The 22,398-nt window shown below is 36.8% G+C and overlaps 2 protein-coding genes across 4 annotated transcripts in view; one reads left to right on the top strand and one right to left on the bottom strand.

Moving 5' to 3' along the window:
* LOC127999356 (ras GTPase-activating protein 1-like) overlaps positions 1-14,893 on the top strand; it is a 34,632-nt gene extending 19,739 nt beyond the window's left edge. Inside the window, exons 11-27 of one of the 2 annotated variants that reach the window (XM_052592178.1) lie at positions 2,261-2,417; positions 2,638-2,725; positions 3,462-3,542; positions 3,875-4,032; positions 4,122-4,198; positions 5,047-5,219; positions 5,386-5,545; positions 6,456-6,598; positions 6,857-6,972; positions 8,480-8,566; positions 8,652-8,719; positions 10,422-10,510; positions 10,612-10,689; positions 10,801-10,935; positions 11,350-11,429; positions 13,182-13,281; positions 13,526-14,893. In XM_052592178.1, the coding sequence (XP_052448138.1) occupies positions 2,261-2,417; positions 2,638-2,725; positions 3,462-3,542; positions 3,875-4,032; positions 4,122-4,198; positions 5,047-5,219; positions 5,386-5,545; positions 6,456-6,598; positions 6,857-6,972; positions 8,480-8,566; positions 8,652-8,719; positions 10,422-10,510; positions 10,612-10,689; positions 10,801-10,935; positions 11,350-11,429; positions 13,182-13,245 (1,754 nt within the window). In that variant the 3' untranslated portion in view covers positions 13,246-13,281; positions 13,526-14,893. The remainder of the gene's footprint in view (positions 1-2,260; positions 2,418-2,637; positions 2,726-3,461; positions 3,543-3,874; positions 4,033-4,121; positions 4,199-5,046; positions 5,220-5,385; positions 5,546-6,455; positions 6,599-6,856; positions 6,973-8,479; positions 8,567-8,651; positions 8,720-10,421; positions 10,511-10,611; positions 10,690-10,800; positions 10,936-11,349; positions 11,430-13,181; positions 13,282-13,525) is intronic. The other variant, XM_052592179.1, reaches the window with a different exon arrangement.
* On the bottom strand, positions 12,823-17,945 carry LOC127999398 (cyclin-H). 2 transcript variants are annotated; one of them, XM_052592182.1, is made up of 10 exons: positions 17,305-17,945; positions 17,053-17,182; positions 16,721-16,843; positions 16,553-16,626; positions 16,268-16,478; positions 15,969-16,132; positions 15,819-15,889; positions 14,978-15,080; positions 13,112-13,175; positions 12,823-13,029 (listed from the first exon to the last, which is right to left on the bottom strand). In XM_052592182.1, the coding sequence occupies exons 2-10, from the start codon at positions 17,167-17,169 to the stop codon at positions 12,997-12,999; spliced, it is 960 nt and encodes a 319-aa protein (XP_052448142.1). In that variant the 5' UTR covers positions 17,170-17,182; positions 17,305-17,945; the 3' UTR covers positions 12,823-12,996. The 2 variants fall into 2 exon arrangements, with proteins under 2 accessions (XP_052448142.1, XP_052448141.1); XM_052592181.1 differs by having other exon boundaries at positions 17,404-17,943.
* Between the last annotated feature and the right edge of the window lie 4,453 nt (positions 17,946-22,398).

Below are 22,398 nucleotides of genomic sequence, written 5' to 3'. Positions count from 1 at the left end.
AATTAGTTCTGACATCTTGTCTGGTTAGTATTCAGCTGTTTGTATTTAATATTCAGGGGGTTTAATGTGTGCTAAAATCTTCATGTCTCAAATCCTGGCTGCATTATACAGGCTCCACATGTACAAATTCAATTTCCTCTTAACAATTGATGATAAGAATAAATGAGGAAGTGAGTACCTGTTTGTTTCGTAAGTATTTTAGCCGATATACACCTCTTTGTGCATTGCCACATTTATTTTTATAGAGTTCTGATTAGGGCTTGGTTGTTTTAATCCATTGTCAATTTTTATTGATTCTTCAATCCTAAGTTCCCAGAAATCTTTTAGTCTCTTACTGTTTTCAGTTGATGCATGAACAGAACTTCACGAAACATGAACTGCAGGATGCTTGTCATTAAACAGTCACGATAAGCTTTTGTGCTGGTACTTGTGATATAAAACAAAGTCTTGGCTTTCAAATTATGCCAGCTTTATCAGGAAATTTCTAACAATTAATGTTTATTTGGTGCTTAACGTGGCATGACAGATCTACTAGTTACAGTACCAAATAAACAAGAATTAACATTATGAAATATGTTAAAAGACAGTATAAATTACAGAAATGCATCATGTCTCATATAATCAGTCAATTTTTTTTCTGCAGAAAAAGGGCGATAAAACAGGTAAACTTCGCTCAGAAGAGTCATTCAGTGTCCATGAACTTGATGGACTTTTCCCCTTTGAAAAATTGACACATACTGAACCTGATAAATAACCAACTGACATATTTAAATTATTCTAAAAATTTGACTCAAATCAAGAGCTTGTGAATCAAATTGAAATCTGTTGTTTCTTGTTGACATTGAAGGGCTAGTTCACCCAAAAATCTAAATGGCCATTAATAACTCACCCTCATGTCGTTCAAAACCAGTAAGACCTCCATTTATCTTCGGAACACAGTTTAAGATATTTTAGATTTAGTCCGAGAGCTCTCAGTGCCTCCATTGAAGCTGTGTGCACGGTCTACTGTCCATGTCCAGAAAGGTAAGAAAAACATCATCAAAGTAGTCCATGTGACATCAGAGGGTCAGATAGAATTTTTTCAAGCATCGAAAATACATTTTGGTCCAAAAATAGCAAAAATCAAGACTTTATTCAGCATTGTCGGAGTAATTCATTTACTCAGTACACTGACTGAACTGCTGTGAAGAGAGAACTGAAGATGAACACAGAGCCGAGCCAGATAACAAAAGAAAGATTGACTCGTTCTCGAGTCAAGAACCATATCTGTCAGACGCGTCCGATTCGTGAACCATTGAACTGATGATACTGCGCATGTGTGATTCAGCGTGAAGCAGACCGACACACAGAGCGTCTGAACTGAACTGATTCTTTTGGTGATTGATTCTGAACTGATTCTGTGCTAATGTTATGAGCTCAGGTAAACCGAAGACTTGAATCATCGCCAATGACGCCATTACGTCAGTTCAGTCAATGTACTGTTTGAGTAAATGAATTACTCCGGGATATTGGTTTGTTTGAACTCAGAGGGAGTGTCAGCCACATTAAAAAAGTTAACAGCTTAAGTCATTTGTGGATTAAAGCATATTGGAGACACAAACCGTTTCAAACGATTCAGTTCGATTTGGTGAACTGGTTCAAAAAGATCTGGTTACATCGAATGATACATTTGCGAACCGGATATCACAAACTGCTTTGTTTTGAACTCTCTCACAACAGACACGGAAGAGAAGACAATGATGAATAAAGTCGTAGTTTTTGCTATTTTTGGACCAAATTTTTTTTCCGATGCTTCAAAAAATTCTAACTGATCCTCTGATGTCACATGAACTACTTTGATTATGTTTGTTTTACCTTTCTGGACATGGACGGTATACCGTTCACTCAGTTTCAATGGAGGGACAGAGCTCTCGGACTAAATCTAAAATATCTTAAACTGTGTTCCGAAGATAAACGGAGATCTCACGGGTTTGGAACATCATGAAGGGTGAGTTATTAATTACATCATTTTGATTATTGGGTGAACTAACCCTTTAAGCTGTTGCTGTATTTCGTATTCAGCTGGTTTTATGTTTAGTAAAATATTTTATCATACAGGCTCCTTGTGCAATAATTAATTTACTTATCTTTTAAATTCATGACATAAATCAGATATTCTCCCGTGGTTTGGCTGCTTTAAACAGAATTTTTAAACAGAACTGTTCAAGTAGATTAATGTGTCTGAAGCATCTTGCTGACATTTTCACTTGTACTTCCACAGGTAAGGGTAAGCGCTGGAAGCATTTGTACTTCATCCTGGAGGGCAACGACGCTCAGCTCATTTACTTTGAGAGTGAGAAACGAGCCACCAAACCCAAGGGACTAATCGATCTGAGCGTTTGCTCTGTGTACGGGGTCCACGACAGTCTGTTTGGCAGGTATGAAATTATAATGCAACTCAAGTCCCTGGTGTCCTTAAATCTGATCATTATTTGTTTGCAGATGCGCTTGGTATGATATTTTGCATGCATATTTAGAAAGACATTTCTAAGATTCAAACATTTAAGTATAGCTTAAGTGTCCACAGTATTTGGGGCCAGTTTACCGAGGAGCAATATTGATGCACTTGTTTCATGTTGATGTTGTCTTTTTGCCCAGGCCAAACTGTTTCCAGGTTGTGATTCAGCACTTTAGCGAGGAGCAGTACATTTTCTACTTTGCTGGGGAGACACCTGAACTGGCACAGGTACTACATCTCTCTCTCTCTCTCTCTCTCTCTCTCTCTCTCTCTCTCTCTCTCTCATATATATATATATATATATATATATATATATATATACACTAATTTGAAAAATGTACAAATCTATTAAAAGTAAAAGTTCGCTTAGGCTACATTAAATACAGAAAAGACAGTCAAATATTTTTTTTATTTTTTAAAAGATTTTCAATTTGAATATATTTAAAAATGTAATTAATTCCTATGATGGCAAACTCCCAGCAGCCATTACTTTAGTATTTCATGATAGTTTATAAATCATTCAAATTTTTGGTGCATTAGAAAGAATTCTTATTATTAACGATGTTGAAAACAGTTGTGCTGTTTAATATTTGTGCAAACCATGCTACATTTGTTTTCTGGCTTCCTTGATGAATAGAAAGTTCAGAAGAACAACATTTATTTGAAATAACATTATATTTTGTAACTTATATAAATATTTTGTATTTTGTGTCCTTACTGACAATTTTGATCAATTTAACACATCCTATCTTAATAAAGGTATTAGTTTATAAATAAAAAATAATTTCAAATGTAACCCAAATTAAAAAGAAAATAAGACACTACACACTAAACACACACTAAACAGATTTGACAAATTCCACATAATTGTTACTGCTGAGTTTACTGCATGTCTGAACCAAGCCTGTGTAAAAGTGTTAAATAACGAAAGTCATTAAACAAACCTTGTGTCCTGCATTCACAGGAATGGATGAAATGCTTGCAGACGTTCTGCAGTAACCTTAGGAAACCCTTGCAGATCACATTCAGCAAGCGTTTGCGTCAGGTAAGAGAGAAGTCTCACAGTTTTCATTAAGTGCCAGCTTCCGTTCCTGTAATCATGAGTTAAGGTGTTCGGATGACTCTGAATGTGCTGTCAGAAGGGGCCACAGCTGAGCTGTCTGGATGCTGGTGAGCAGGATGATGAAAACCGCTTTCAGAGCACCTGATCCCAGTCACGCAGTTTCGGCTTAATTTAACAAGAACATCATCATCTTCATTACCACAGGCATATTTTTAGAAAAGAGCTCCACATGTCATCTGCCTCTGACATCTCATCACTTATTCATAACGGAGCACAGACATATCTAACATTTACATGTCATTCTCTCACCTTAGGTTAGCAGTTTAGTACTGTATGTGGAGGAGGCCCACAAACTTCCCATCAAACACTTCACCAACCCCTACTGCACCATCTCGTTGAACAGTGTGCAGGTGGCCAAGACTCATCCTAGAGAGGGCCAGAACCCTGTGTTCACCGAGGAGTTCATCTTTGAGTGAGTTCATCGTGATTCTCAAGACTCATTGGGAGGCTTTGAAAAAGTGATGCTCGATTAAGGTTCCGATGACTGTTCTTCTCTCACAGTGACTTGTCGAGCGAAATCAACAGATTTGAAATAAGCTTAAGCAACAAGTCCAAGAAGAGCAAAGAAAGTGACATCTGTGAGTATCATTACCTGTTGATTTCCATATAATTAATTATTGTATTAAATGTATTTTGAGAATACCTCACACTTGGTCTAAATATTAACACTGCAAGCTATTTTAGATACTGAAATGAGATACTGACTAGATGACTTTTGTTGTTATTGATTTTGAATATAAGGATGGTTTTCTGACTGCAAAAAAGTCTTTGTGTTAACCACACAAAAATAAAACTGTATACAGTAAGACATTTGAGTGGCTGGTGTGACAAAAGGAATGTGTGTGTGTGTGTGTGTATATATATATATATATATATATATATATATATATATATATATATATATATATATATATATATATATATATATATATATATATATATATATATATGCTGATTTGGTGCTTTTATTATTAACATTTATTATTATTAATTATCATTATATTTGCAAAACATTTTTTGTGGAAACCATGATGCATTCTTTTCGGGGATTTGTTGATGAATCGAAGGTTAAAAAAGAAACCTGCTTATTTGAAATCTGAAACAGAGATGCATCCTTGCTGAATAGAAGTATTGACCCCAAACCTAGAGCAGTAGTTTATTGAATAGAATTATGATTTGTGCTTGGGTCTATTCATTTTAATTGTTAATGCAACTTGATTTGAGACTTATTTTTTCATCAGTTTGTATAAGTTATTGTCTGTGGTAATTGACTATTGATTACCATAGAGCTCAATTTCAATTTCGACTTTCTTTAACATCCCCTGTGCTACTTTTCCTTGCAAAAGTGCGCCCTCTGCTGGTACTAGATGAAGCAAAGCAGGCCTTCTGCTCCTCTCTAATTAGTGTCTCTTCTATATTGTCTCAGTGTTCATGCGTTGCCAGCTGAGCAAACTGCAGAGGGGCCAGATGATCGATGAGTGGTTTCCTTTGAGCTCCTATGTGCCGCTGAAGGGAATCGAGCCAGGCTCACTCCGAGTAAGAGTGCGATACTCCATGGAGAAGATCATGCCTGAGGAAGAGTACAGTGAATTCAAAGAGGTGTGCTTACACATGGTCATTTTCTACACTTTTCACAGAAGGGGATGTAGCCTTGTAGTTGAAGATATGATCTGATATTAAAGGATTTTAGGTTTGAACTATTACTGTCACTTAACCTCATGATAAAAGTATCTTTTGCTGACATTCTCTCACTGTCCATCCCCAGCTCATCCTGCAGAGAGACTATCATGTGATCTATGCGTTGGCTCACGTGTGTGGGCAGGACCGCACCCTGCTGGCCAGCATCCTGCTCCGTATCTTAAGACACGAGCGAGTCGAAGCTCCACTACTGAGGACGTTGAATGACAGAGAAATTAATATGGAGGGTAGGGCTCTCTTTGTAATATTCACAGTTCCGGTATTCAACAGCAAACAGATGTCACAGCTGCACTGAGGCTAGGCAGCTTCCCTCAGGCTTGTTCATCATCTTTCAGCCGCATAACAAAGCTTTGACAGTTTTATTTGTGCATTTTATACAGAGCCACTTTTCAGACAATGAACGATTGTTTATGTAATAGACTGACCAATCAGTAACATTGAAAATGTGCAGTGTGTTCAGAGAAGAGCTGTCACGATACCAGTATTAGGAGTGCTGATGGTATGTGGATGGATTTTTCAATGATGGTAAAACTTTGACTCATGAATATTAATTAGATCGTGACTTGACTATGCAGGAAGGTTATGAAGCAACATTAGCATGGCCTAATTAATATTCAGTTGATCAAAGAATCCTGAAAAATATATTATCGCGCTTTCCACAAAAATATAAAAAAATGTTTCTTTAGCAGCAAATCAGCAAATATTAAAATCATTTCTGAAGGAAATAACCGGAATAAACTACATTTTAAAATATTCCAAATATTCTACCTTTCGAATAAATTAATTAAAATTGGTATCATATTTCACAATATTACATTTGGACTATTTTTGATCTCATAAATGCAGCCTTGGTTAGCCTCCATTAAAAATCATTAAAAAACGATTACTGACCAGAATCTTTTGAATAGTGGTGTAATTATAATGTAATTTTATATATTTAAATGAACAATTTATTTTATGATACAGTCATTTACATTTTCTACAGAATTTTAAAAGGTTTAGACTGTTCAGTATAAACGGAATGATTAGTGTAACGTTAATTCATTGCTATAAAAAAGGATTGTGCACCTTTTTTTTAATTGGCCATTGTTTATCGTGAACATCCCTACAATTTATCTTTTTGTTTTGGTGTTGCAGATGAAGCCACGACACTGTTCCGTGCCACGACTCTGGCCAGTACTTTGATGGAGCAGTACATGAAGGCCACAGCAACTCCTTTCGTCCACCACGCACTCAAAGACACCATACTGAAGATCATGGAGAGCAAGCAGTCCTGTGAAGTAATGGAACTAAACACAACGATCATGTCTCTCTGTTAACATCATGCTTCATTGTGCCTCAGATCTGTAGAGGTCCTCATCTCCTTGTTCTGATGTGTTGTGTTCAGTGTTTTCTGAGCCAAATCCATCAACATGTTCCCTCCCTAAAGCTTTGGGCAAATCGGCTTTTGTTGGGTTTCTGTTGAATAGTGAATAAATTAGACTAGCAGTGAGAAACCCTTTCCCTCTTGTGAAGTGTTTTCTGGTCTTCCTCCATAGCTGAACCCGTCTAAACTGGAGAAGAATGAGGATGTTAACCTGAATCTAGCTCATTTACTCAACATCCTGTCGGAGCTGGTGGAGAAGATATTCATGGCTGCTGAAATCTTGCCCCCGTAAGCATGATAGCACATCACCATGCAGTGTCCTATCAGCATTACTGCCTTGTAATACAAAGTTATAAATGTGGTACTGTACCATTTCCCATGGCATAACGTTTCATTAAAGCTGCGGTAGGTAACTTTTGATGCTCTAGCGGTTAATAAACAGAACTGCTTGCGTCTTGCGGAAGAACATCGTAGCCGGAACTACTTCTCTCTGTTTATGTCTATGAAGAATCACAAAGGTACTGGGTTACTCCGCCGCGGTACCCCCGAAGCAATCTAAAATAGTCCGAATATAAACACTTATTATAGGTGCACCCTAGTGATTCAGGACAAGCTAAAAACACGGTTTGGAAAATGGATTCATGGTGTACTTGCTTATTATATACATTTTTCTACATTTTGAACACAAACAAAGTTACGGACCGCAGCTCTGACTGGTTATTTTTTTACCGGGAGCGATGGAGTTTCTGCAAATGGCAATAGGACCACTGGGAGGAGCCAGAGGAGCTTGATTTTTTTTCACAGATGATCTGTCTCATATTCTACTGTCAGGACATAATGACAGGTTTAACAAATATTTAAAAAAAGATATTTTTTACAAAATTTACTTACTGCAGCTTTAAAATAACTTCTATGTAGGGTAGGGATGCAAAAACTTATTTATTTATTTTATTTTTTTTATTATATTTTATTTGCCAAATATTGAATATTTCTAGGTCAAGATTAGATATTTAATTTAGATTTTGAATTACTCATTTAAATGGACAATGCAATAATATTAATTCTTTAACAGAATATATTCTTATGTAATATACACTACTAGTAAAACTTTTAAGATTGGAAAGATTTTTTTATGTTTTAAAAGTAGTCTATTATGATCTCTAAGGAGCCATTTATTTGATAAAAAAATACAGTAAAAACTGTAATTTTGTGAAATAATATTACAAATAAAAATACATGTTTTTTGTTTTATTATACTTTAAAATGTAATTTATTCCTGTGATGGCAAAAGCAGAATTTTCAGCATTATTTCTCCTTTCTTCAGTGGTACATGATCCTTCAGAAATCATTCTAATGTGCTGATTTGCTGCTCAGGAAACATTTATTTTTACTATCAATTTTAAAAGCTGCTGCTTAATATTATTGTTGAAACTGTGATGCATTTTTTTAAATTCCTTGATGAATAGCAAGTTCAATAGAACTGTATTTATTAAAATTTTTGTAGCATTATAAATGTCTTTACTGACACGTAAAAAAAAATCACTATAATATAATTCAATATGCTTGAATATAACATGTTTATTTTTTTATTTTTTTTACAAAATAAAATTTTAACGTGTGTTTTTATTGGTCAGGCACAACAAGAAAATAATTTTTAGCTTATCATATAGACCAGATTTTTTATTTCAGTGCATCCTTATTATGTCATACTAAATTGATTATATACTTTTTTATCATAAAATGCTGTTTATACGGCCTCAGTATTCATAGTTTGTCTTTTTCCTCCCCGTCAAAGGACCCTGAGGTACATCTATGGCTGTCTACAGAAGTCTGTGCAAGAGAAATGGCCTACCAACACTACGATGAGAACCCGAGTTGTGAGGTAACACATTATCAAGCTACATTTGCTCCTGTTTACAAAGGAACATCTTGCAAAGTGTCAAAATGTGTTTGCCTCTGTCCTCCAGTGGTTTTGTCTTCCTGAGGCTCATCTGCCCTGCCATTCTCAACCCCAGAATGTTCAACATCATTGCTGGTGAGTGCTTCTTTCAGATGCAGCATAGGTCAAGTACCCACTCAGATATTTCATTCTGCACCTCTTAGCATCAGTCTGATAGAAGAGCACTTAACGGTCCAAATGTGTAAAAGGCAAAAAAAATGTCATAGTGAGGCAAAGTACTCTGTGCCTTCAGGTTATCAGATTTAAGTATATATGAAGTTGTTTAGAAGTGTTCAAATTCATAGATGTTTACATTTTTTGAGAATTTTTGGGTTCAAAAGTCTGGGGTCAGTAGATTATTTTCTTTTTCTATACAGCAAAGGTAAAAAAAAAAAAAAAAAAAAAAAGATGTAGCCCAGTTTCCACAAATATATTGTCAGTTTTAGTTACCATTAGACTTCATAGACTATTTAGTTAAGCTAATGAACAACAGACTACATTAGCAAACCCAAGTTAATGTGATACGACAAAAAAAAGACTGAATTTTAAAGGGGTCATATGACGATGCTGAAAAGAAAATTATTTTTGTGTATTTGGTGTAATGCAATGCGTTTATGCGGTTTACGTTTCAAAAACCACATAATGTACATTATTGTTGCTCCTCTATGCCCCACATTTCTGAAAGACATTGATTTTTGCAAAGTTCATCAGTCTGAAAAGCGAGATGTGCTCTGATTGGCCAGCTATACTGTGTGTTGTGATTGGCTGAATGTCTCAAGGTTGTGACGGAAATGTTACACCCTAGTGACGTGTCCAGGCACGACGAAATAGAAACAATGAAACCCATTACAAGCGAGGCATTTGTTGCATCCAGTAGGGACATACTTACTAATTATAATGACTTCTACTGTATTTTTACATGTTGTCCTGCATATCGCGCTGCTTAAACATAAAGCCATGTCGCAGATACCTGCATTTGTGATCGGAGAAATGACAAACAACAAGCGCTACTCTACGCTGCTCAAAACTCACGTTTGAATCATCAGTGGCAAATTCTTTAAATATGTAAACGTACTAACACGCTGTGAGTCAGAAGCGCAAGACTGTACTTGCAAAGTTGATATTGCCACTTTATAAAAACAGACATCGGCATCGTAGGCTACCCTCACAGGAAACAGTCCTCGTCCTCCGTAAAATGCACTGCACATGTCTGAATACTATAAGTCGCAGGACCAGCCAAACTATGAAAAAAGGTGCGACTTATAGTCCGGAAAATACGGTTTTTGGTTTCATCTGTTCTGGAACAGTGTTGTAAATACAACTTAACCACTGATTTCTAGTTTTGTCCTCTGTTGGAAGGCCAAACAAAGTAGTTTCGCTTTAACAATGAAACACAGCGTCTAAACAACATGGTGGTGGTGGCGGCAACAGCAAGAATAAAAGTTATGCTGCCTTTGTTTGCGTGAACATTTGGCAGTGCCAATGTCACCACATGGTGACGGAGACATAGAGGCGAGTTAGAACGAGTCATTTTAATAGGGCATGGTTGACTCGTAACTTTTATAAAGACTACCTCTTTGGATTTGAGACTTTAGTCTTTGCAACTTTATAGAATTTCTTTATGCACCAAGAGCTTGTAACACTCCAAAGAGAAAGGAAAAATTTAAATTGCATCATATGACCCCTTTAATGTGTAAAAGTCATGTCCAAAAAAAGTGTACAAAATGAAATGAACATCAGTACCCAAACTTGTTAAGTATGATATCAGCAATGCTGAAAATGTGTCTTGTCTTTGCAGACCCTCCATCCTCCACAGCAGGCCGAACGCTCACCCTGGTAGCAAAGTCTGTGCAGAACTTGGCCAATCTGGTGGAATTTGGTGCTAAGGTATTTGGATTTTCACACTGCTAGAAAATGAGTAAAGCTGAATAGGTCAAATAGTCCCGTGAATGCTAATGTTGAGATGCATTTGTGGTGATGTGTTGCAGGAGCCTTATATGGAGGGGGTGAATCCTTTCATCAAGAACAACAAAGAAAGGATGATCATGTTTCTGGATGAGCTGGGGGTAAACTGCCCTGAATCCATTTTTAAAGCAGCATGGGTTGTCTGCGGCTACGTATGTGAGCTCTGTGTGAAGTAGCTTTCCTATAACATTCTTTCTGTACTGTTTCTCCAGAATGTTCCTGATCTCCCGGAATCTACTGAGCACTTTAGGACTGATTTGTCCCGTGACCTTGCTGCCCTGCATGAGATCTGTGCTACTCATTCTGATGAACTTCGCACCCTCAGCAATGAGAGAGGAGTACAGCAGGTATGTGTCTCTCTTAAGATAAGTAAAGCTAGGGCATAGATAAAACATAATGTGCAGTCAGCCGGTCATCAAATTATTCAAAACATTTACTTTAAATTGTTTAATCTTACTTTAAATTATATAAGGTGATCTTGAGGCTCCTTGGAAGTTTACTGAGGCCTGTAGTTCATGTGTGCTGCAGTTTTAAGATGGTGTTGACTCTTTTCAGTTCTGTTGTTCTCCATCTAGTTGTTTTTATGCATCATTGAAGCTCAGTAAACATTAATGAAAAGGCCACCAGAGACCAGAAAATGTCTGTCAGCATCACAAGTTGTGATCTTAAGAAAACGAGAAAAAAAAAAAAAAATGCATTTCCTTTGGCTTCACTTCATTTCAATGCAGTCATTGCTTGTTGGCTTTTTCCTTTCTTCACAGCATGTGCTGAAGAAGCTGCTGGCCATCGCTGAGCTCCTCCAGCAGAAACAGGAGCAATATGCCATATCCAACATCACCAGGTAGTTCCACCTCCGTCATTTTATCTGTCAGTTTGTCTCTATCTTCATGGAGTAGCCAATGGGATCCCAGCATGTTCCACCCTCATCCCCATGCCAGCTCCCACCCTCCACGTATTTCCATCAATCCCGTTTCCTCCGCCTCATTGTCTGTGCCACGAGAACTATGCAAACTACAGCTGCAAAACAAGTCCGTTCACCAATGACTTTATAATCACACGACCAGTTCGTTAGGTTCGACTGCTCTCGGTATCTTGGGTACATATCGGTTTAACAGAGGGGTCAAACGAATGACCCATCAAGTCAACAGAATGAGGTTTTTAAATACAGGCTGCAAAAGTGTATCTCTTCATCTGCTTGATCTGAAACGGAACTGACACAAGGCTGCAACGATTCTCCTCTATAACTGGATTATGAGCTAAAATGCTTTTTATACTGTAATTTTGTTACTGATTTACATGGCTATGAATATGCAAAATGTGCTCAGCCTAGTGTTCTTTTTTTCCTTTTTACTGTTCCGTTTAAATTGTGCTGTAGACTGGAGTTTTTTTTTTTTTTAATCATCCTCAGAGAGTATGATTATTTTATTTCAGAACAATAAATTCTTTTGCTGGATTCAGGAGTATATAATTTGAGGTAACTGGATTTGTTTTCCATATTGTACAATGTTTGATTGGTTCAGTCTTCCCTGAGACGCATTCAAAGCCAGACACATTCTCAGGAGAAAATTTAAGGTAAAAAAAAATAAAAGTTTACAGCAGTAAAATTTAGTACAGATTGTATCAGGAATGCATGCACTTATTAAAAATGTTTTATAAAGTACTGACTGTCTCAGATCAGCTCATGCAAATGGCTTTTGAAAATAAGACTTCCGAGTTTTTGTCTGTTTTCAGTTCTTGGTTTTGAATAAAGGACCATTATTATGGTTATCAACAGCATTTGTTATGTATCTATTGAGCAAAACCCAGAAAACTTAAAAGGCTGAAAAAAGTACAAATGTTACAGCAGTAATTGAAATTGCAGGCAATTCTTGTTCATCCAGTGGATTTTAAAATGTAATTTATTCTTGTGTTGACAAAGCTGAATTTTCAGCAGCCATTCCTCCAGTCTTCAGTGTCACGTGAGCCTTTTGAAATCATTTTAATATGCATTTGTTGAAATTTTTTATTATTATTTTTTGTCAGCTGAAAACCATTATGTGGAACCTATGATACTTTTTTTTTTAATACTTTTGAAGCATAAATGTCTTTACTGTCACTTTTGATCAATGTAACGCTTCCTTGCTGAAAAGCTTTTATTTCTTTAAAAAACATTAAATACTGACCCCAAGCTTTTGAACAGTACTGTAAATGCACTATGCTCTTGGTAATATTGTGTTAATAAAATAACCCAACAATTGTGAACAATAAAAAAATATTTTTTTTATTTTTACAGAAGACTTTTGCTGAAATATTTACAAATCTAGTTTGACAATTGCATCCTCCGTCACTGATGGCAATAGGAATAACTCAAAACTGTTCAATGAAATAACTGTTGAGGATGTTGCCAATTTAAAAAAACTATTTCATCATCACAATGCATCCAAATCCTCATCAGTCCACTCCTGCAAAACAGAAAATCCATACGCATCAAGCGGTAGCCGAATATGTGCATCGGAGGAACAAATGATCTTCAAATAAACTTACTTCCTCAGCAACCATCTGCCTTTTCACGACGTGATCATCATCTTCATATCCATGTTTTCTTTTCCTGAAGGACATGGACAGAGGAAAGCATCAGAACCATAAACCGTCATCGTCAGAAGACTGCATTCATTTAGTAACTGTCTTTAGTGACCCATCACTCTCACACACATGTAAGCATGCAAACTTGTGCAACATCGTAGCTCATAACTCTATTTCTACACAATCGTATGTAGTTTTCATCTGTCAATTTGCTCTTTAACTGTAGTATCAACAGAAATAATCAGACTTTTATAACTGTTGTGAACTAGAAGAAATTCTATGCACACACTGTGAAGATCAAGTTGATCTTATCATCAATCCCTCAAGACTTAATCCTGAAAGGTCACCATGCCTAATTTTGTCTTTATTTTGCAGAACTGAATGTACCTTTATGGCTGTAGCAACCACGATCCAGATCCTCTGAGAGAAAACATTGGTAGCGAAGACAGCAAGAATAAGGTGGATGCTCGGACTCTAGTTAGGCAACACACTGCCGATCTCAATCTCTCAAACCAACAGATTCAAAATTGAGCCATCAAAGAGATGCGTAGAGATGTTATTTCTGAAGAAATTACCTATTGGATTTTCCTACACGGAAATCTTCAACAGAATAACCAAAACGGAGCGTAAATCTGAAATGCCTGTTGATTTAACCCCTCATGGAGACGTCTGCAAAATCAACTTGGGAGCCGTGAGCCCTAGACTGACTGGCATCTGTAGCAAGCAAGAACTTTGGCACTGCATTGCTCTTGTCCATCAGGGAAGCGAGATGCACTTACGATGCAAGCCTTAAGAAACCTTCTACACTCAATTTTCAACTGCGGTTTCAGATGCAGGTAGGCTTAGATCTAAAGATTCCTATCTTACCTTCTGAGCTGCTTCACTTGAAATGATGCTGGATCCTGGCTTTTATCTCCAAACCAGTGTTTGTATGTGATACATGAGCTGATCAGTGAGACCGATTCAATTTTGGAGGATAGATTACACAAGGCTGGTGCATGCGTTCACTTCTAATAACCTTCCCCCTGTTCTTCCACCTAACCTACAATGACAACAAACTCCAGCTCATATTCATTTTAAAACTTTTCCTCAGAATGGGGCAAGCAGATGGTGGGCTTCCTGGTTTATTTCACATCATAAAGGAGTCAACCATCAACACCTATGGACTAGAAAACTATCTCATATTATATCAGCCTGTTTGTGTTTGTCAAACTCAGTTAATTTGGCTGTTTCTTGATGTGTATTACTACGTATTGAATTATCTAAAACCTCAAAACTTATCTCCAGTTTACGTTTTTATAATGCCCTTTGGTCGATTTGACAAGTAGATGCATTGTATGGCGACGGTACCATTACACAGTAGAAATGGCAATACCATGGTACTCTGATATACATCATTGTAATCAGTGATTACCATAGTACAAGTCTGGATTAACCAATGTGCCATGTCCTAAAAACATGGTGATATATCAATGCTAGTGGAAGAAGGTGTATATTCACTACACCTGACTTGAAACCGCTCGCGTTGTTCACTGTGGTACATTTAGCTGCATTTTATGACCCAGCAAATCTATGAAAAGTATGATGCAGATTTACCTTTTGTCTGCGTGTGTGTGTGTGTGTGTTTCAGGTAGCTCACGCATTTTTATTTTTCTATTTTATACTCAAAAACCAACTACTTTTGCATCTTAGATACAAAAAAAAAAAAATTACTAACCTGGCTGAATAAAACTCTTAGTATGATTCATTTTGTGTGCTTTTTAAACAGACTGATCGAATTAAACACGGGTTGTAGCATCAATTTTATATTTTCCAGCAAATACTCACAAGTTTGTGGCAAATTCAGCATGAATCCTTTCCAGTTTCTGTTTGCAGGTATTGACCTCCTCAGCTCTGGGAAGCTCATATGCTTTAATAAGACTAGTTATTCCTATAACGAAAACAGACACAATATTATGGTCCACATTGTACATTTATATCCTAAATGCATCAATAACAGGTAAATAATAATCTTTGATGACATTGTATCCTCAGCACAGCAAACTTCCAAATAACTAATTTGTCCAATAAGTTACTATGCACAACATATAACAAATCAAAACTTCTGATGGATGGATATACAGTACACTACGTTGGTAAGTTCTCTCTATATTTTTGAAAGAATTCACTCACCAAGGCTGCATTTAATCAAAAATATAGTGAAAAAGTATTTAAAGTAACAAGTATTTCAAATAATTTTTTATAAATTTTAAACCGTACTTTATTCTTGTGATGCAAAGCTGAGCCTTCCGCATCCATTCCTTCAGTCTTCAGTGTTACATGTCTGTTGGCCATTTAAGTCTTTACATAAAAAGGTTTTTATGACCATTAGAAATATAAATTCAGTCAAATCATTCTAGACTTCTGAGTAGTGTACATGAAGTCTTCATAGGGTAAAGGTATGAAAGGGTTCGAATGGATCGGTATTCATCAAAATGGCATTTCACAACACAATAGATCTTTCAGGAAATAAACCTCTCATAAAATCATTTTGATGAAATTACAGGCCACAGATTTACCCACTGAATATCGGAGACCTTTTATGGTGGTTTTGCAGAAGTTTTTGGCATTCATCCCTTATTTAGTAACATTTTAACAGTTAAAAAAAAAAGACAAGAAGAATACTTACGTCTCATTGACTCATACATCTTTGAGAGGGTCTCTTTATCCTCCTTAAGCCCCATGCATTCGGTCAAATATCTGTAAATGTCAAAGAAAATACTTTTTAACGTCCTACCATCTCAACTGCTAGAATCTCAATGCTGAAGGAGGAACCTACGCCTCCATCTTGAGGCCAGCACGTGCAGCACTGTTGAGGACGGCAGTGAGGCCGATCTGAGACGGAGAGAAGAGGAGCCCGGCATCCGTCATTGCTGCTCTGTGGAGGAAGTCTTCTGCACTCTTTCTCAGCATCTCTGGGTTTTCTAACAATGGGTATCTGGTCTGAGAATAGAGAAACAATGCCCTTAAATAATGTTTAGCAACTTTTTTTAAATGTGCAGCCCGACATTATAACATTGGTTCAACCAAGAATGTGCATTTGGGGTGGGACGATCTACAACCAGACTTTAGCTTCACCTTCAGATCAATTAGAAAGCCCTCCAAGGGCCGATAAGGATTGTGAACAACAAGGTGAAAACTGAGCTGCTGGATGAGCAGCAGCTCATACTCCAGAATCTGTTCTAGAGCCCTCTCCTGTCCTGCAGGGCTCTCCGGAAGGTTCCCCACAAACTGAGTGCAGGACACATTAAACTCATCCACTTTACACGACAGATATGCACAGGTCAACCTGCAAAATAGGACTTGGAGGTCAGAACTTTAATAACTCATGATCGTACATCTCATTCAACTCAATACACTTACATTATTGTCCGAGGGTGATACTCCATTAAAGAGTTGTTCAAATAGAATCTTCGAAAATACATGCAAGCTGTGCCCTGAAATTCATATACAGGTTTTAAAATACAAAGAGCCAGAACGGCACGCTAGATGATCCCACCTTTAACTGATAAAAGTGATATTCATTATTACCACAACAGTTTTAGGCATCATAGGCTTGAACATGGCGCAGAATTCTAGCAGTCTATTTTCATAGTGTCTGAAAAGCACTTTCTCTTCTTGTTCATCAAGAAACATGGATTCATTTATTCCAGGCTGAAAGACAGAACAAAGTCAAAGTGTGATTGATGTTTATGCGGTTAACACTATAAATGACTGAATTACTGTACAGATACTTTAAAAATAGATAGATAGATAGATAGATAGATAGATAGATAGATAGATAGATAGATAGATAGATAGATATTTTGTAGTCTAGCATGTAAAATAAATACATATAGAGAATCCCTGCAGGTGTCACTTACCTTACCACTAGACATGCCTTTTAAACAAAACTTCCGATTAGCTTCTAGTCTTAATTTATCCAGGTTTTCCTCTTTCTCGTAAGTCCAGAATTTCTTCTGAGAGCTGTTGTGATACATGTTGAATGCAAGGCTGTCGATAGAAGATACAACTAGGATTACACACCAGATAACGTGCATTGAACTCTCGTGCAGAAGTCCAGTAACGTTAGGTACAAGAACATTTCGTTTAGTATATTTTTTCTACTAACTTACTCACGAATTACTACAAGTTATTGTAGTGCGTTACCGAGACAGTTAACTAAAGCAATGTTTTCAGATCTCATTAAAATTATTACAAAATTTCAGTCTCACCCCTCTTGGGCACGCAGTTAGGCTCTGTCTGTGTATCAAATGGTTTTGAACGATTGAGCTATTAATCTTTCTTTAAACCTTCTGCCTTGGTTCAACAGTAGACATGCGCGAGATGCGTCGCATACGAATCACGCCTCCTTTAGTCGCTCTTGGATGATGTCGATTGTGTTCCTCACTCACACGAATCTGACTCATTTATGTGAATCGACTCTTTTGAACAGTTTGTTTAAAATATCCACATCAAACTTGTTTTTAGTCTATGGTTCATATTAACAAAATATAGCAATTCTTTCACTTGAAACCCCAGGGGTGTCAAGGTCAGTCGAGTTTAGCTCCAACCCTAATTAAACACACCTGAGCCAGCTAATCAAGGGCTTGATGACCAACGTTACTAGACTTCCAGCAGGGTGTTTTGGAGCTACACTCAGCAGGAAAGTGGCCCTCCAAAAAATCTGAAGGAGATCAATAGCTCAATTTTTCAAAACCATGATATTTTGTACCACATTCCTTGATCCACAGACAGAGCCTCATACTGAACAAGAGGCGAATCACACCCAGTTAAAGTCATTTTCATTCATTCCACACATGCAGATTTATAATTGTGTTTATTAGAATCATTTTCCCCCTTAATGTTTATGCCCCTCCCCCCAATTTGAACACTGTTTAAACCCTCGAGTAACTTTATGAGAGATGTTTCAGCTCGATTAGTGTTGACCAAACTGACACAAGTGCGTGCGATCGATCAACAATCTGAGTAAAGAAAGACTAAAGTGACTCAAGAAGGATCTAACTTAGCATTCCGAAACTCGAATCGACAGTGGTCACAGCTGAGCCTACTGTGATTTACACACGGTCACTGTATCTTCACTGTGGAAAATGAAGGAGGCTATGAAAACACTGGTCACTGGATTCTGGCACTTTAAACTTCTTAATAAATTTGAAAAAGAGGTTGATAATGTTTTGGGAAAATCTGTGGCGGTTTTCAAGCCAAACATCAATGTGGACTAATGCGTGTTGTCGATTTTTAGAGACTGGTCCATTTTGTAGTGTAAATATAACTCTTTATTATTTCAGCACAATCGTATCGGGACATGTAGAACACAGAGACGCTCTCTCAGATGACCACATGGGGGCGCCAAGTGTTAGTCATCCCCTTTGTTGGAAAGGTGGTTCCATCAAGTAGTATTTTTTTTAACCCAGCTTTTATTTTGTATAATTAATAACATTATTTAGGTTTAATTTGTCCTATGAATTTGATTTAAATGTTTGAACCTTGTAAAATGAATTATTTTTTACACACAAATAAAAACTTTTAACAAAAATGTATGATGATGACAATTAACTTTTTTTAAACATGAATAACAGTAAGTTAATTTTTGCCTTTTTAAAACGCCACTAAAGCGTATTAAGCAAGACGGAATAAATTTCCAACCTCTTATTTGCGTAGGGCAGCGTACCCTAATTTGCATAAACATGAGTAATTTATGAATAATAAATGTCCTTGTATTCAGCGTGATCCATTAATTTGCATATCACCATTGCACTACAGTTATTTTTCCTGTGTGCTGTGCTACCATGAAGCGATAAGAGCCTGCTCAAAACAGAATCAGAAGGTGAGTATTCATTGCCTTTTTTACACTTTCTTCTCCTGTTACAGAACTGTATCTTAACCTAAATAACTTTTTTATGCTTTTGAGTGGGCTCAGGCTGTTGTATGCTTGTAGAGATGTTGTCAGTTTGTTGCTACAATCACTGTAATGTACTAGTGCTCTGTCATTGTGTGAACTGCATAAACATGATGTTCTGTTGCATTATTGATGAGATCCAAGCTCTGCCTTATAGGCAGCTGGGAAGATGCAAAAACTGGTAAAGTGATGGATCATGATACTCGAAGACGATACTTCATGTATAAATACATCTTCGATGGCAGCTTCGACCCTCAATCAGTGTTTTACTGTTATCAGGCGGTCTGGTCGAATTAAAATCTAATTTCCATGTAGCACAGGTATAGACAGATAGACTGTAAGATTCCCACTTCTGAATCTATCAGAGGTCATTTGCATGATCTGTTTGTCACGCAGCAGCTGATCTGAACTTCAGCCTGGAAACGCAGCTTTAGGCTGCCAAGGAATCTTACAATTTTGACATTTTGTCTGTATTGGTATTCAATACAGGTGGAGATGAGTAAAATGTCTCGTGCTTTAATCCTTAAATTGTGAATTATTTTCTGGCAGATGACTTTAGTTATCAACTGATGTCTTTTAGTATTGTTGTTTCAGTTTGTTTAAACTGGGTTGTACAGAAATCAGATTTATCTGACACTGTCCACTGTGACTCAGTTTATCTTTATTTATCTTCTGTCAATATTTCCTCTCTGTACTTTGGGCAATTTATGCATACTGATGGCTATGAATAAATCAATGTCCAGGCTTGGCAAATTGATGGTGTGGAGCGATAGAAATGTCTTGTGTTACTGTCGCCGTGATGAACAGCTGTCACGGTGGCCCCTCGATATGCAAGGCACAAAGTTGAAAATTATTGCACCGAAGCTCCTTGATAAGCTCCTTGGTCTAACCAAATAATAAACTTGTTTTGTTGTATTCAGGCTGAAGTATGTCTTATGCACATATTGAAGGTGTATGTAGTGTGTTCTATTGTGGTATTGACCCTGCCCTTTATCTCTGTTATAGTTGATTGCAATAGGCTCTGTAATAGTGACCTTGCATCACAAAGCCATCCATAGGATTTAAAAGGCTATTACTACTACTACCTGCAGAACGTCATTCAACGTTAACCATCAAAATGATCAAGAACATCCGTTCAGATGCTCCGTTTTGGCCCTTATCAACTTAACACCAGTCTTCAACTCTAGAGAACCCCAGCTCACTAAGTTCAGTGCAATATGCCGGAAGATGTTTATTTATACCCACGGTGCAATACCTTGGACCTCTTTTGTAAAATGTTGTACATATTATTCCTCTTCAGGCGAGTATAATGAAATTCTTTTTTTTTTACACAATTTATTATATTCATTTATCAGATTTAGTATTTTTACACTTAGATGAAGTCATTGACAGCATTGACATCATAGGTAGATTTAATATTTAATAACACAGCATTTTTTTATCAATATATAATGTCAATTTCTTGCACTGTAGTGATGTATAAATCCACATTTAAGACATGTTATTTTATTTCTTTGTTTTAATTTTAACATTTTAGACATTAAAGAATTATGTTATCCATTTATTGTATTTTTTACAAAGAAATCAATGTCTTTTTATAATTATAATATTTTATATTTAATAGATAAAAAAAAGAGAAAGTACTCTTCCTGAAGTGAAAAGAACCATTTTTCAACTGATAGTTGACAATTGATAGTTATTTTATTTTTTTATCTCTCTCTCTCTTTCTCTTTTCAACTGCTTTTAAACCCAAGTTTTTGGTTTCGGCTTTGTCATATTTGGATGTGTACCAGACACTAGCACTGAACAAAGGCAAGCCCAGGCATTCACATATCATCCACTCTTTATGCAAAATTAATGCATGCGCCCCCATGACAGCATGATTTAATTTCCTCCTTTCATTTTCTGTCGCCCGTTGCCATGGACACCGACGGAGGGCTGTTGTGATATTAGCTGCTACAATATGGACAAGTGCAGCTCTCTCCATGAAGCAAACAGCTACTAAATCACATGACCTCATCAATTCTCTATTCTGCGTGCAGACTGGCTGGCACTGTGCCATGATCAAGGGATGTAATGTATTCATAGCTTACCTACAATTTCAGGTTGAAAACCCGTTGACGATTTATGTCAGATGTACTGTTAGGCTCATTGGAAGTGTTATATTGACAAAACCAAACTATTTCGAAAATGCATTTGACAGAAACAATGAATATTCACATAAAACGTTTTAGATGATAGCAGGATGCTATTGGTTTCTGGTCCTCATTGTGACAAAAGGGATTGCACTAGACATGATGGCGTCATAACACCATGCACAGTGTTGACTGTGTTGCCACCCAGATCATGTTGCCTGCAATGGCCAATTGTGTGTGTGTTTATGCATGTGTGTGTGGAAGTGTATTAGTCTGCTAACGGAGTGAATGTATGCCTGTGAATCCAAGTGTGGAGTCAAAATGTCTCAGGTTGGCATCGTGCACCCTTCCCCCATCAGCTCCATCCTCTCCACACACACACACACACACACACACACCACAGGTCCCATCCTAACCATCTCTCTCTAATTGGGCTCTGTCTAGATTCCTCAGCTTAATACTGCATCTTATTTGCCTATTGTTTTCAGGGCATTTCAAGCTTTACAATGCCTACTTTAAGTTTTAGTTTCAAAACTGGTTACACGGCTAGTTTGAAAAAAACATAATTCAACATTGAACTTAAGATAAATAATGACATTGTTGCATTTTGTAGAACTGCTTATAGCTGATTAACTTCTCTGTGAATTAAACCAACACTAAACTGACTTAAACTAAATAATGACACTATTGTCTTTAAGAGCTGCATACAGCTTCCAGTTTCCAGAATCACTTCCGAAATGTTTCTGTTTATCTCTGTGAAGCTGCTTTGACACAATCTGTATTGGATAAAGTGCTATAGAAATAAAGGTGACTTTGATTTGATTTGACAGTTCGTCCATGGATGATTCATTCATTCATTGATGTTTTCAGGTGCACAATTCCTTTTTAATTTCTTTGCTTGTAAGATTCTATGGGAGGCTTTAATTAAATCACATTTTATCAGATTATATTAAAAGGGACAGTTCAATAAAAATGTCATAATTTACTCATCCTCATATAGTTCCATACCTTAATGACCTTCTTTCTCCTGTGGAACACACAAACAAAAAAACATTTTTAAAAATACATTTTGTGTTCCACAGACGAAAGAAAGTAATATAGCTTTGGAACATAATTAGGGCTAGTCAAGTAAGCCTTAGTTGTCATTTTTTAGGTAAACTATGCTTTTATTAAGT

The sequence above is a fragment of the Carassius gibelio genome, chromosome A5 (assembly GCF_023724105.1).
Source record: "Carassius gibelio isolate Cgi1373 ecotype wild population from Czech Republic chromosome A5, carGib1.2-hapl.c, whole genome shotgun sequence".
Taxonomy (NCBI): domain Eukaryota; kingdom Metazoa; phylum Chordata; class Actinopteri; order Cypriniformes; family Cyprinidae; genus Carassius; species Carassius gibelio.
Note: the sequence above shows the minus strand (reverse complement) of the source record. Positions and strands in the feature narration are given on the sequence as shown.

Excerpts from the sequence above, each read along its gene's own strand:
- LOC127999398 (XM_052592182.1), bottom strand. The coding sequence starts at position 17,169 with ATGTATCACAACAGCTCTCAGAAGAAATTCTGGACTTACGAGAAAGAG. Across the intron at positions 16,844-17,052 it reads AAGGCATGTCTAGTGGTAAG|CCTGGAATAAATGAATCCAT; the intron begins GTAAGTGACACC and ends TCTGTCTTTCAG. Across the intron at positions 16,627-16,720 it reads TGATGCCTAAAACTGTTGTG|GGCACAGCTTGCATGTATTT; the intron begins GTAATAATGAAT and ends TATGAATTTCAG.